The sequence below is a fragment of the Argentina silus genome (assembly GCF_951799395.1).
Source record: "Argentina silus genome assembly, chromosome: 4".
Taxonomy (NCBI): domain Eukaryota; kingdom Metazoa; phylum Chordata; class Actinopteri; order Argentiniformes; family Argentinidae; genus Argentina; species Argentina silus.
The window spans coordinates 5,046,420-5,060,872 of record NC_139658.1 but is presented as its reverse complement, the minus strand read 5'-3'; the positions used below and the strand labels follow the sequence as shown (position 1 = coordinate 5,060,872).

Here is a 14,453-nt window from a genome sequence, read left to right as displayed (position 1 = left end):
AGGCCCTCTCCTATTTACTCTCTTTCAAAGAGACTTTGATTATAGCAGAGAGAGTAGGTACACATTTCTAGTCGGACTTCCTCTATACTGTCCGATGTCATTTCCTGGAAGACTGTCAAGCCTGGGCCATTCTCTTTAGTGTTTGCCTTGTCTGCCTTTCCCTCACCTCCTTACTACCAACATTTTGATCCAAAATCACACGGAAAACCCCTAACAATTGGAGAAAATCAAACAAATACCACACTTAAGCAACGTATCTCATGGAGTAACTAAGAACTGGACAAAAAAGATAACGAGGTGAGGTTTATTCAGACGCCTCTTTAATAGCTTGTGCACAGTGTCTCGAGCTAGCTAGCCTGACACCCATCACAGTCGCGTCCCCTGCCCTGCAGACATTTACCTAACGATTACAATTAGATTCTGATGTCAGGCTAACTAGCTACCAACGTTTTATTGTAAAACATGTCACTGTTAGGAGTTCCATTTCAATTGAAATACTAGCTTGTACTTATTATATGAGCTGCAATATGTGATGTCTCATTGCTAACGCGTTAGCTAGCTATCCAGCTTATTTGGCTGGCTTGCTGAGTTAGTGATTTGGCTAACCAATAAGCTAGCTAGCTAAGTACTTGCCAGACAGCATTGCAAACAAATGACACATCAATTGACAGATCTCAGCTATCTAAGTCAACTATCCTAGCTAGCTAACCAATACATTTGCAAAGCTGACAGCACAGAGGAATGGTTTTAGCTGTTGCAAGCAATCGGAAATTAATAGTTGTTTTGTGATGCATGTTAAATCCACAATAAGCTCCACTACAATTTAATGCATATTGCAATTGCACCATATTGGTGTTGTCACTGGCTATTGTCTTGAATAAAGCTGCCAATATATGGACAAGCTCACTCAATCCAAGGCCAACTGGGCTTTGTTCATGTTTGATCCCCATCATTGAATTATGAAGATTCAAATCAAGCAGTTTTCAATCATGTTGTTGAGTGGTCTGCAACAAACCAATGAACGAATCACCTTCTGATTAAGCTTTCAAAATTCTCGTCATCCTGAATTTAACACTGATCCAAACTAAGAATTATCATGATGATAATTTCCTTGTTGAACATATGGTACATATTTAGCAAACTGAGCACATTCATTGTGATATTATGTGTAATATGGTCTGTTTTGTCTTAACCCCCTCTTATTCCTCTACTTTCCAGGCAGAGCTTTGCAGTCACTCACCTCATACAAACATCTGCTTACGGCTCCCATTGCTGCTGAACTGCAAAGCTCCTACCTTGACATCAGCCTACCACTAATTCAACCAAACCCACCAGTATGTCACAGCTCCAGCTCCAGTTCCAGTGTCCGGGTAACCCCATGCCCAATGCTGCCAGCCCATTGCAGCTACCACAGCCCCAGCCAGGCTACAGCATCCCCTGTGCCTCAGGCACCCTGCCTTCAGAGAGTGCCAGTCACCCCCTCAGGAGCTCTGCCCTGCCCTCAGGCTCAGCCACTCCCTTCAGCCCCTCCACAGGTGTGTGTGCCTCTCTCTCTCTCTCTCTCTCAATCGAGCGATACTTAAACCATCTGTGTGTGACAGACCAAGCATGGATTCATGATCATTCTCTCTTATAACTTGTCTGTTTTTTGTTTTATTTTAGAAACTTACATGGCAAACCCTAAAGAGAAGACCCCAATGTGTCTGGTGAATGAGTTAGCCCGTTTCAATAAGATCCAACCGGAGTATAAGCTGCTCTGTGAGCAAGGACCAGCTCACTCCAAGGTAACGACAGTTAACATTAGCAACCATTAACAACTACTGACTTTCACAAGCAACCTTGGGAGACCACTTTTTTGTCTTCGTTCTGCTCTTGAATACTGGAGTTCATTGCAATAACAGAGGTTCCTCTCTCTATTCTGTCTGCCTGCTCCTTCTTCTAGATCTTCTCAGTGAGATTAACACTGGGTGATCAGCACTGGGAAGCAGAGGGGACCAGTATAAAGAAGGCCCAGCACTCTGCCGCTGCATCTGCCCTGGCTCAGACCACACTGCCCAAACCTGGCATGAGGAGCCCCCGCAACACAGGCAAGAACCCAGGTTGGCTGTTCCAAACGGCCGTGTGTGTGTGTGTGCGCATTTTTTTTATTTTTGTCACCAGGCATATGTAAGCTCTTGCCTCCATCGTTCCGTAATGTCTTGACTCTCAAGTAAGCATTGTTGTATGTCTGTTTGCTCTATGTGTGTGTGTATCACAGTTGACTGCATGACGCACACTGTGGAGCTGAATGCACTTTGTATGAAGCTTGGGAAGAAGCCCATGTACAAGCCTATCGACCCATACCCGGGAATGAGACCAAGCTTCAACTACAACATCAGGGCCCCTGGGCCATACCAACGCTCCATGCAACAGTGAGTCCACTCATCCTGAGCACATTTTGATAAGCAAGCCTTATAGCATGCACAGTGTCATTGATGGGCAATGTTAACTTCACTGCAAGATGCAGGCCTAGTTAATTTCCTCTGAGTAAAAGGATCGTCCTCAATCGAGTGAGAGGTTGTATTAATAAGCACTAAAGTGATTACGATTTATTTAGTTGCTCAGTTTCCCCTGGAACAGCACGGTAAGCCAATCACAGCATTCTGTATATCATCTTCTGCTGTGTGTTTTCTATCTGCGTGGTCAGGTACTACTACCCGTTCCCTCCGGTGGGGCCAGTGCTGTATCACATGGAGCTGAACATCGGGGGCCAGCAGTTCCATGGGAAGGGGCGCACGCGGCAGCTAGCCAAACATGACGCCGCAGCCAAGGCTCTCAAGACACTACAGAAGGAGCCCATACTGCAGCAGCTGCCAGAAGTGAGAGGAGGGGGTCGTCACAGGGCAATAGTGCTACATGAAGCTCCCTGCCTTATCTGTTTTGCAACATGAAAGCAAATGTGTGCCATGCTGTTCTATCACAGCACCTCACTGTTCATAAAATACAGAGCTGCCAGACAGTCAGTGTTCTCCCCAGGATTTTTGAACAGCGTGGATTGCGTTCGCGAAACCCGACTCACGCTTATTCACGTCAAAATGCGCAAAAATACTACTAAAACGCTGAATTCACTGAGGAACGTCATAATTCTTTCACCTTTGCTTTCATTTTTGACAACGATGTCATTGGCGAAGACAGTTACTCTAGTCATTACTCAATATATAGTTTAATTTGCCTTGAAATGTTTACATTGTGGCTCGGCAAAGTTCACAGAGTGTCGCAGCGCCACTCTTACATTCTTTGGAGAGAACCATGAGACAGTGTTATATGGTCATGTTCTTATACAAACTCTGTTCGTTGCAGATGAATGGAGAACCCGCAGAGGAGAACCTCAACAAGTCAGAGATCAGCCAAGTGTTCGAAATTGCACTTAAGAGGAACATGCCGGTCGATTTTGAGGTTTGAAGTGAACAGTTAAAAACCGAGATGGCTGTGCTTTTCCTCCCACTGTGAAGTCATTTCTTGACTCTGTCCATCTCTCTGACAGCCTCCATATCTCTTCCTGTCCCCCAGGTTCTGAAGGAGGCAGGTCCACCCCACATGAAGAGCTTTGCTGTGCGGGTGATTGTGGGAGAGTTCTCTGGGGAGGGGGAGGGGAAGAGTAAAAAGATTGCCAAGAAGCTGGCAGCTACAGCAGTGCTGGAGGAGCTGAGGAGGCTGCCCCATATGCCCACAGTGGAGAAGATGCTGCCACGCATCAAGAAGAAAACCAAGTCCATCATTAAGGTGAAAGGCCCAGGATGGTCAATGAAAGGTGTCTAAAGGGGATGGAATGTTGACTGGAAGCCTATGTAGAGCTCAATCATGTGTGTAATACTAATAATTATGACTCACTCTCTTTCTCTACCCCTCCACCCACTTCATGCCATCCCTCCAGCTGCAGACCAGCCCAGAGTATGGGCAGGGCATGAACCCCATCAGCCGACTGGCCCAGATCCAGCAGGCCAAGAAAGAGAAGGAGCCAGAGTACAGCATGGTGACGGAAAGGGGCCTGCCTCGCCGCAGGGAGTTTGTCATGCAGGTGAGACGCCTGCTGTTGACACCTACCTTGAGCTCACCTCTAGCCTGGAAACTATACCTGGACCATTGGACGTTAACCTGCAACTGTCCTTTGACCATCACTCGTTCAATCTGTCCCTTGCAGTCTCTCTGTCACTCTCTCCCTCCCCCCCCCCCTTTCTCTCTCTCTCCCTCCCTCCCTCTCCCCCTCTGTTTGTAATCTCCCTCTGGCACACCTGGCTCTCTGACCTGTGTATGCCCTATGTTTCTGCGGACAGGTGACGGTCTGTGGCCAGTGTGCAGAGGGCATGGGACCCAGTAAGAAAGTGGCCAAGAGGAACGCAGCAGAGAAGATGCTGGAGCTTCTGGGATTCAAAGTGCCTCAGCCTCAGCCCCCCAAACCGGCTCTCAAAACGGATGAAAAGGTACAGTGTGGGGGTCTTCAAGAGCACTGTAACTGTTAATTACTAAAATTGTGGCTACCTTCAGGAGTTAACTGACATGCGTTTTTGTTATCCATCTAAAGCCTCCTCTAAAGAAACCTGGAGATGGGCGGAAAGTGACCTTCTTTGAGCCGGGCTCGGTGGAAGACGTGGCACTGGGTGAGTGTTGCTGTGTTGTGTTAATGAAGTGTTTGTATTGACCTCAGATGATGGAGCAGACTATGTATGGATTGGATATATGAGTTTAAGTATGTTGGAAGTGTACATTTTTAAGTGGTTTGTTCGGGTTAGGTTCAGATACTAAATGAAAGCATTAGCTCCTGCTTCAGGTTCTGCCCTCACATTTCTCCATCCTTGTACTACTCTGGCACCCCCCTCAGGCACCAAGGAGGAGGACTACCGCATGCCCTACCTCAGCCATCAGCAGCTCCCTGCTGGCATCCTGCCCATGGTACCTGAGGTGGCCCAGGCAGTGGGGGCCAGACAGGGGCTCCAAAACAAGGACTACAGCCGTGAAATGCCCAACCCAGCCATGGCCACCATCACTGCCATGATAGCCAATGAGCTGCTGTACTCGGGCACTTCACTGACCGCAGAGACCATCCTCAAGGGTCAGGGCAGTCTGGGACATATACCCCACGGACCCCTCACCAGACCCTCTGAACAGCTCAGCTTCCTTGCCACCGTGCAAGGCCTGCAGGTAAACACACACACACACTCCTAGCCCGCAAAATATTTTACCCATACGACAGACACTTGAGAGTCATGAGGAGTGTCTGTCATTTGCCTTGCAGGTGGAATACAAAGACTTTCCCAAAAACAACAAGAACGAGTTTGTGTCCCTGATCAACTGCTCCTACCAGCCACCCCTCATTAGTCACGGGATCGGAAAGGATGTGGAGTCCTGTCATGACATGGTGAGGCTCAACCCAGTCACGGGAGTTCTAGAGTTAATCCAGGATGATGATTCCTGAAGTTAGCCAGGTAATTGTGTTCTTTCCCTTTCGGCACAGGCTGCCTTGAATATACTGAAGTTACTATCAGAGCTGGACCAGCAGCACAATGACAGGACAGGAAACGGACCAATCTCTGGGTAAGGGCCTCATGTATGATTTTAGATGGGAAAGGGTTGGATAGGCTAGTATTGATAGTGAATGATGCTAATAATTATTATAGTTTTGTCTTTTAATTTTTTCTCTGAAGACAACAAGTGGAAACTTATTAGGTAGAATGTAGTAACACTGAATTGTCTTTTGTTCCGTAGGTGTGGCAAACAGGACATGGAAGGCGACTCTCTCCTTAAACAGGCTAACTCAAGCACCTTGGGACAGACTCTGGATGGCACCGTGTAGACGCACAGGATTGGTTGTTTGGAAAAAGCACTAAAGAAAACTCGGACACAGTGTTCTGATAAGCTGTTTTAGAAGGCTACAGAAAGCTGAGGGCACTGTAGGCTCTAAACCATCTCTGTTTGTATGACATGTTCCGAAATGTTGACAGTTAAACAAGATTGATAGAAAAAAAAGGATGTTTCCTCCTCTTTGATGTTGTTTAATTGTACACATTATTTATTATTTTTCTGCTGCTTGGTAGAAGACGTAGCTGCATCCTATTCAATGAAATGGTGGTTCGCTCTGTTAAAGATGAAATGGGATAATGTTTACTGTGAAAAGACGTTTTGTTTTGAGTAGGGAGTTTGTTTTTTCTTTCATGTTTATGATGATTTTCTTTCTCTTGTTTTTAATTGTTGTTTTATGATTCTGTAAACCCCCATGGCGTTGTCAGCGGGTTGTTACATAAACGTCTCTGTGAAGTTTGGGACACCATAGAAGGCTAGGATGCAGCTAGCGAACCACTGTTGATTTTCCTAGAGTGCTTTAAAACAACAACCACAAGTGGAGTGTTTATCTACATTACCATGTAGGGCTGGGAAGGTTTTGTGACTAAATGTAGCGTGTGTGATGTCCTGTGATGTTGTCCCCACTGTGTGTGGCGGGGCAGTATAAGTCTCTGTTGCGTATGGTCTAAGCACGATGTCCCCCCTTCCCTTTCCCTCCCTGTTGCGTCAGTCTCCCTGATGCTCCCCCTCCCCCCACCCTCAGTGTCAAACCACCCCCTCTCTGCTCCCCATGGAATGTAAGTAAAACTTGTGTGCTGTCACGCACAAAAGAATGTAATCTGCGTCGTGTTGTATTTTTCATGTGTGTTGTAAATAGAAAACGGGAGTGTGATGGAGTAGAGTATGGTTTTGGAACAGAATACGTCTGCACAGCTGTATCTCAGGGACAGAAATTAGCAGTCACACCGATGCTTTGACAACATTGGATGTTTTACTTCACAGAAACGTAATTCTGTGGCAGGATGTTCACTGAAACAGAAACGGTTGACTGAATGAGAAAGGTCTAACCACCCTTTCCTGCAAGACAATTTCAGATAAGGGTTTCACATTGCGCTTTCAGACGTGTATTTGATTTGCATATTGGAGTGAACTGAATGGAGGAAGTTGACACTTGATTTATAAATTGACAGTGCTTTAGCGTGACCCTTTCAGTGCTGATGGCCAACCTGGCTGGGATGTCATCTGGCACATGCAGCCGGACCGTCAATCTAATGTTAACTCCCTCTTACAAATCAAATGCACTTCTGAAAGCGCAGTGCAGAAAGCTATGTGCAATGAATTGAGCCTGAGCCTTGATTCCCATACTGTCCCTGCCATCTCACACAATGGACCAGCTCTGGTGCTCAGTGCCACAAATAGAGTTTATCTCATTATCTGATTTATCAGATCCATTTCAGTCGTGACTTGACAGACGGAGAGTTGTACTGTACTGTAGCTACATTAGAGGTGATTATGCGATCTTGGATGGGCCATTGGACACCTTTTTCCTCATGGTCTCGATGAAGGGAATCATACACTTGTCAGATCCCAGAAAACGGTAGGTTATCACATTAGATTCCCATGGCAACAGCCTGCAGAAAGAAAAAGAGCAGAAGAGACATCAGATCATATGGTCAAACATTTCTCTGTAACACACCAGGGTGCAGAAGGTTCAAGTACACATTTGCACATACATACACACTCCATGAAACCTGCAGTTTCATAATGAATGTTATATCTATGGGCCCATGCATGCATGTGTTAATGTGCATTACTTACGCTCGGGACAGGAAGGGTAGGTTTGTGAGCCGTGGGATGCACACGAGTGGCTGATCTATCAAGATGGCATTCATCGCCTGCTCCACACAGTACTCGGGCTCCAGTGGTGGCAAGATCAGTTCAACCTCCTCCCTGAGGGGGGCACCAGAGAGCACAATAACATTGCAAAACATAACACAGTCATCTGCAAGGGTATTCCTCATTGACAAAGAGAATTATGCAACCAGAGAACACATTCAACACATGTTTAGTTGAGCACATTTTATATTTGTATGATAAGTTGCGTCAAATGATAAGTGTTTGTGTATGATTGTATGAGGTACAATCAAATTGCTGCGTGGCAATAACGTTTAATATTTGATAACTACCACTTTACGCTTAACAGACAGAGAATTCATCATGTTAGAAAATATTTGAATATTGATTAAATAGCATTGTCAACCGCCCTCCCAAGGCTCCTGTGTAGGCCTCTTACAGGTTGCTCAATGTGAAGGGGCTTATCCTGCATAAGCACAGTTCCCCACAGTAAGAGGATCAGGTTGGGAATCCCATAGCTCTTTAATTGGCTCACCGTATGGAGTGTCGCTTTGCTAAGGGGATAAACATGTATTAAAGCTGTACATTTTACACATGTCATCTGTCACACGATACACAATAAACTACCCTGTATGTCTTCTAGCTGACTTAAAATGGCTTAAGGTTTCTACAAAACACAACATACTTGGTTTCAGACTTAGTTGGATTGTTGTGACATGTGGTCTTGTTAGCATTCTTAGCAATCAGAATCCAATTATATATCAAACTATGCCCACTCACTTGCTAGAAACTCCACAGCGGATGTGGCCCAGAGTCATTGATTACACATGATAGCTAATGATAGCACTATTAATAACATAGGATCATAAAGCTTCAGCATCCACCACCACAGTGTATCACAGTATGATGATGCCCGTGCCACCCCTCCATTCACCAGCCTGTCCCTAGGCCCTATCCCCAGGCCCATAGAATCTCCCATAGAGGTCTCACCCAGAAGAGGGCATGGCAGTTGACCTTCATGGTCCTTCATGATGAAGTAGACCACATCCAGCAGCATCATCTGCATGTCCATGAGAAACAGCATATTGTCCTGCTGGGTTTCTAGTGTTCTGAATATGTTCAGAATGTGAGCACTGAAGATCTATCTGTCCCAGTGTGGTTGTGTGAGCTAGTGTAAAAGCAGGTCAAGCAGGTCTGTTGTCTACTAGGTTTGTGAGAGTTCTACAGATGCGGAGCTGGTGTTTCCCTCCCTCAGTGGTTCTGGCCAGCCTTCTGAGTTAAACTACCCTGCCTCCCAGATTATAGGAAATACCTTGAGCCCCTGATAAAACCATATATAGCTTGTTGTGAGCTAAGCAAGTGTCCATATTCATTATCTCTCTCTCTCTCTCTCTCTTTCTCTCTCTCTCTCTCTCTCTCTCTCTCACACACACACACACACACACACACACACACAGACACAGACTGACACACACACACACACACACACACACACACACACACATACTATTACTTTATATATTCTAAAAAATTATAATAGTGTTATAGCAAAGGGTCTGAATACTTATGTACATGAGGTATTTCTGTATTTCAATTTGAATAAATTGACTGAAATTTCTAAAAACTTGTTTTTGCTTTGTCATTCTGGGGTATTGTGTGTGGATTGATGGCAAATCAATTTTAAATTGAGTCTATAACACAACAAAATGTGGAAAACGTGACGGGTCTGAATACTTTCCGAAGGCAGTGTATATGCTTACGTCAAAAGCAGGCGTGTTTGTCTGTATCAAGTCCCTGCATTGTGTGTGAGAACAATACCTCCTTTGTTTACACATAAACGCTTAATCATCTCTCATGCATTTGAGGTCCAGACTGAACAAAGGAAAATGAAAGATACTAACACATGCATTTGAGTCAGGGTTAAATGGCTGCTACGTGTCCAATATTTTAGGTGCCCCTTTTATAAAGTGCTGCTAAGAGATATTTTTTTGGCTGTGTGGTTGATTAGGTGGTTTTATGAAATGGAACACAAGCTCCTGGAACACCACCTTAGCCAGAGAAGTAATTAACAGAAATGAACCCTCTCACTTAATGTGGAATGAGGTCAACACTTTACTACTACATAATGGTTGTTGGCCTGACATCTGTTGACTTGGAAACGGTACAAATAACTTATCAAAGCCTCAGATTGCCTTGAGACCAGCAATAAGATCTTAGACCTTGGCATGTAAATCAGGTGATTTGGATCCCAGGCTTCTCCAGCTGGAAAGGCCCCATAAAGAATGAGTCAGCTTTTAATTATTATATTATTGCTCTACAGCAGGGATATAATCAGGTAAACCCTCAGCAATCCTACTGCAGTGATCTTTATTTCTGGTTTATGGAGATTATACATTTGCATGGAATTCAACACAAAACGTATGATCATGCAGGTAAAATAGCAAAAGATGAATACATCCGCATTAGATATATCACCAGAAAGGCTAGCCAACATGCCTGACAGTCTTTGAGGTGACAGATTGCATTTTTTCAGTGGCCTCTAAGATAATTAGTCAGAGCTCCAACATTGGTAGGTTATTTGCTTCTGCACATGGCGGTGTTGGCAGAATGGGCGTTGGTGTGTGTCTCACCTCTAAGGATTAACAGCTCTGATATGATGAAAAGGGAGGTGCTTGAGAAATAGAGATTACCATGAGGTTACCATGTGACATGCTTATTTCATGAACAGGGGGAACTCCAACTGACCTTTTAATGAACGGTGTCTGTTGGTTGTTGGAGCTCACTGGATGTTTATTAGAGCATTAACTGATGAGTATGTATAGTACTCCCAGAGTACACCAGGGCCCCTCTATGGGGCTGCAAGGCTTGCACTGTAGTGTGTGGGGAGGCACTGAAGTCAGATCAATGCCTGGGAATCTCTCTCTCTCTCTTTCTCTCTCTCTCTCTCTCTCTCTCTCACACACACACACACACACACACACACACACACACACACACACACACACACACACACACACACACACACACAGAGAATGTGTATCTGAGTGAAAGCTCAGTACTGCTGCACTGTCCACGTTATTGTTTTTTCTGCATGAATAGCCCAAGCCATTGGAATTTGATTAATCCACCCTTTTCACATGTTTAGGCCCCAATGGTCAGGAAAGCTGGTTGGCTAAGCCAACAGGGTTAGAGAGGAAAGTCTGTGCAAAGTAAACAGGCTGTTCACTCCTCCCATTAATTTTTCAAAAGGAAGGACATGTGGCCCTCACTGCATATAGGCTATTGTCACTGTCATTATATGGAGCATTCTGTCTGATGGATACAGACATTTATCCATGTAAAGATTGACACACACAGGCATGCACATAGATACATTTACCATGACCATATCATAGATAATCATATCATATCTATGGTTAAACTTCCACTTAGCCTCATTATCTGTAGAGTTATGAGTATGCCTACTCAACCTTTGATCTTATAAGCTACATGATTAGTCGGACATGATAGTCATGAAAGTCGAAAAACTGCCTACAGTATATACAGTAGCCGTAGGCCTACTATTCATATAGATACACTCAGGGCTTTTACCTTGTCAGGTGACCGGCGTGGTCAATGGGAACTGTCGCTTTAAGAGAGAGACGAAGTTGACATATGCCAAGCTCAAGCTCAAGAGGCCAGATATTGCAGCATGATTACCCGATGGCACGTCGACCTAATGAATGCAATAACGCATGAAAAGAAGAGAAGTGCAATTTGACGTTTCTTCTTAATTTTTTTTCTTCTTAAAGTTTGGTTGGTTGATTGACTCCGTCTCAAGTAATTTATTTTAGATAACGTTATACAGTAGGCCTATCTCTGAAATATTTCGAAATATGGACATGAACAATATTCGAAATTGATTTCCCAATCAACTTGGGCTTGTGAACGCAGCTCGGATTCAACAGGTAGGCCTAGTCAGTGTCAGAAGTGGATTAAGGCGCAGAACTTCTGTTGCGCTTCCACTGCGATGCCCCAGTGCAGGCACACCGATACCTGGATCTACTCTTGTGCCGGGTTGCTGGTTTTCCTAGTCGCAATGGGCGAGGCAGGGTGCCAGGATGCGGGTAAGTGTTGCACCGGCCGCGACCCGTCGTGCGTCAGTAAAGGATGGAGAGCCGATCGTTCATATGGGACCTGCTATTGCGACCAAGCTTGTATCTCTACTCTGGACTGTTGTCATGATTACGAGCTCGCCTGTCCAGGTAAGTAGTTCACAATTTGAGTTTACAAATGTCAATGGAGATCAATTTCATAATCATAGGCGAGTGTACTGTAATTACACAGTTATTGAAGGCTACATTGTGGTGCATGGCCTACTATTACATTATATTCTATAATGAAATTATATCTACATTTTAAACTGCAGTTACTCGAGTTACAAGTATGCATTCTGGTCACCCAGATGCTGTTTACAAATGTGATTGACACCAGTGGACCTGATAATGAAGTAAGAAGGAGACTAGAAGTATTTCCCCAGACAGTGATTGAAATATTAGACTTTGAAGTACAGACTGAAAAATGATGAGGTATCTGACATGAGGCCATCCTGTTACTATTAGTTGACTGTATCACTATGAGATCAATTTCACTATGGGCCCACGCTATGAGATACAGTACAGTAACACAAACAATATAGTAAAAGGAACAACCATAATACACTCATGCTTTGTTTGCTTTCATATATGCTTTTATCTCTCTCTGCTTTTGCTCTATCCTCTGTGTGTGTCCTGTCTCTCTGACCATAGCTGTGTCCTGTGAGGTGAGTGAGTGGACTGTGTGGTCTGGCTGTGCTGAGCCATGCAAGGCCACAGTGCGCATGCGGAGCAGGCAGGTCCTGCTGGAGGCACGCAATGGTGGGAAGTCCTGTCCTCATCTGGAGGAGAATGCTGGCTGTGCCCAGTACCGGGACCATCAGTGCCGGAAATCGCTTGGTGAGGACCACCACTAGGCCGTTGCCTCTACCTTTGACGTAGTTGTTCCTTCATGCAGTGAAAAAGCCACATGCTTGCATGTTGACATAATGTGCTGTGATTATGGATGCTCTCTCCACAGTCCCAGCTCTCATCACCACTGGTGGCTATGGCAACGCCAGGAAGAAGCGAGACATTCCTGACAATGCTGATGTTACAGGGTGAGAGACCCAGTCTATAGAATTGCATCCCATTATCTTATGTTTGTCTCTGTGAACTCTCTCTCATAGTGTATATGTTTTATTTCTGTGTGTGTGTGTGTGTGTGTGTGTGTGTGTGTGTGTGTGTGTGTGTGTGTGTGTGTGTGTGTGTATGGAGGCAGGTACTGTGTGCAGTTTGAGCTGACTTCTCTGACTCCAGGGTGCCAGCATAGCGTGGGCCCACACACTCAGTGGATGCAGTACCTGAGGGCGGGTCACCATGTGTGTGTGGAGTGCCAACCTCCAGCCCTTGCTGCTGGGCAGAAACACTGCTCAGGAGACGGAGAGGACGACGGGGAGGAGAGGTGAGACTGGACTAGGGAGTAGGAGAGAGGAGGATGAGGATGAATGTTAGGATAAATAAATGGGCTGGAGCAGCATTGACATTCAGTTCAGACTCTCAAGTTAATCAAAGTGCAATAAAAAGCCTCTTATCAATAGTGTGTTGAAGAATCATGGCTCATAATCACAGCAGGAAAAGATGCACTGGTATGGCATTTACTGCACGGGTAGTAGTATTGATTGTACAAACACCTTTGAAATACTCATCAGTATGCAACAATAATATGATATTACATGTTGCATCCTTACTCTCTAATCCCTTTTTTAATATGAATATCAACTGCGTAATCTTGTTTGAGCAGAGTGAGATTTCTGCCACTAGGTGGCAATCTCAGACTAATGCCTCACACAAACATTAGATTTGATTGAATTACAGTCGCTCACACTCTCTCTCTCTCTCTCTCTCTCTCTCTCTCTCTCTCTCTCTCTCTCTCTCCCTTTCTCTTTCTTTCAGGAGACAGTCTCTCCAGTGGCAGGCAGTGGGTAACCCTCGATGTCGGGGCGTGTGGCGGCGCGTTGGGAGGCTGGACTCCTGCAACTGTCCCACTGTTCATAGCTTCCTCTTCATTTAACCCTGTCAGGTCCCAGTCTACCTCCTCTTTTAATTGCATTAATACAAGTGGCTGTCTTAGGCGTAAAGTCCATGAGTAATGTCATTTGAAACAATTGTCTCTGGTCTGACTCAATGTAGCCTACCTCCAAAACCATACTTTTGTAGGTCTGTGTACTTTCTTTGGTACTTTATGTGACTTACAGTTACGTCTCAATGGTGCATGAAATACAAGTCGTAATGAATAACCAAACCATTAATTAATTTGATTTATTTCATTTTCAGTCATCCAAGGGGAATGTTGCCTTTTTAAAAGAAATAGAAAGATCTTGGGACATTGAGACACTTTTTACAGGACAGGTACTGGCTTTGTGTGTGTCACATCCAGTCACAGCTCCAAAGTTACGACATGCATCGAACAACAGAACATTTATACAGAAACAACAGCATAGAAAGTCAACAGGTAGAAATTTTTACAAAACAAACAACCTCGAGACCTACAAACAACATAGTAGAAGAGCTGGGGAAAGTCAATGAAATCTATATATTCTTTCAGTTCCCTGGAAATTGTGTACTTTACAATGACTGATGGCTTTTGCAGGGTCAGGGTCAATTCCTTTCAGAATAGAAACTCCAATAATGTAATCAATTCCACCTCAGGTTTAGAATTTGAACTGA

At 44.7% G+C, this 14,453-nt stretch overlaps 2 protein-coding genes across 3 annotated transcripts; both read left to right on the top strand.

Moving 5' to 3' along the window:
• The first annotated feature begins 113 nt into the window (after positions 1–113).
• Positions 114–6,655, top strand: stau1 (staufen double-stranded RNA binding protein 1). Of its 2 annotated transcripts, none has more exons than XM_083668634.1 (15): positions 114–297; positions 1,219–1,535; positions 1,663–1,784; positions 1,943–2,087; positions 2,258–2,411; positions 2,687–2,858; positions 3,340–3,435; positions 3,550–3,762; positions 3,914–4,057; positions 4,314–4,460; positions 4,562–4,637; positions 4,859–5,178; positions 5,273–5,395; positions 5,492–5,571; positions 5,743–6,655. In XM_083668634.1, the coding sequence occupies exons 2-15, from the start codon at positions 1,337–1,339 to the stop codon at positions 5,828–5,830; spliced, it is 2,079 nt and encodes a 692-aa protein (XP_083524760.1). In that variant the 5' UTR covers positions 114–297; positions 1,219–1,336; the 3' UTR covers positions 5,831–6,655. The 2 variants fall into 2 exon arrangements, with proteins under 2 accessions (XP_083524760.1, XP_083524759.1); XM_083668633.1 differs by having other exon boundaries at positions 1,943–2,099.
• Positions 6,656–11,680: 5,025 nt separating this feature from the next.
• On the top strand, positions 11,681–13,797 carry LOC310802994 (somatomedin-B and thrombospondin type-1 domain-containing protein; the record flags this gene model as incomplete). Its single annotated transcript, XM_083667630.1, has 5 exons — positions 11,681–11,915; positions 12,459–12,644; positions 12,766–12,844; positions 13,006–13,188; positions 13,680–13,797. 5 exons carry the CDS (start codon positions 11,681–11,683, stop codon positions 13,795–13,797), a joined length of 801 nt encoding a protein of 266 aa, XP_083523756.1.
• Between the last annotated feature and the right edge of the window lie 656 nt (positions 13,798–14,453).

Bases quoted from the DNA above. Each gene is read 5' to 3' on its own strand.
- stau1 (XM_083668633.1), top strand. From the start codon at position 1,337: ATGTCACAGCTCCAGCTCCAGTTCCAGTGTCCGGGTAACCCCATGCCC. The intron at 2,100-2,257 runs GTTGGCTGTTCC...TGTGTATCACAG, and splicing joins CAACACAGGCAAGAACCCAG to TTGACTGCATGACGCACACT. The intron at 5,396-5,491 runs GTGAGGCTCAAC...CTTTCGGCACAG, and splicing joins TGGAGTCCTGTCATGACATG to GCTGCCTTGAATATACTGAA.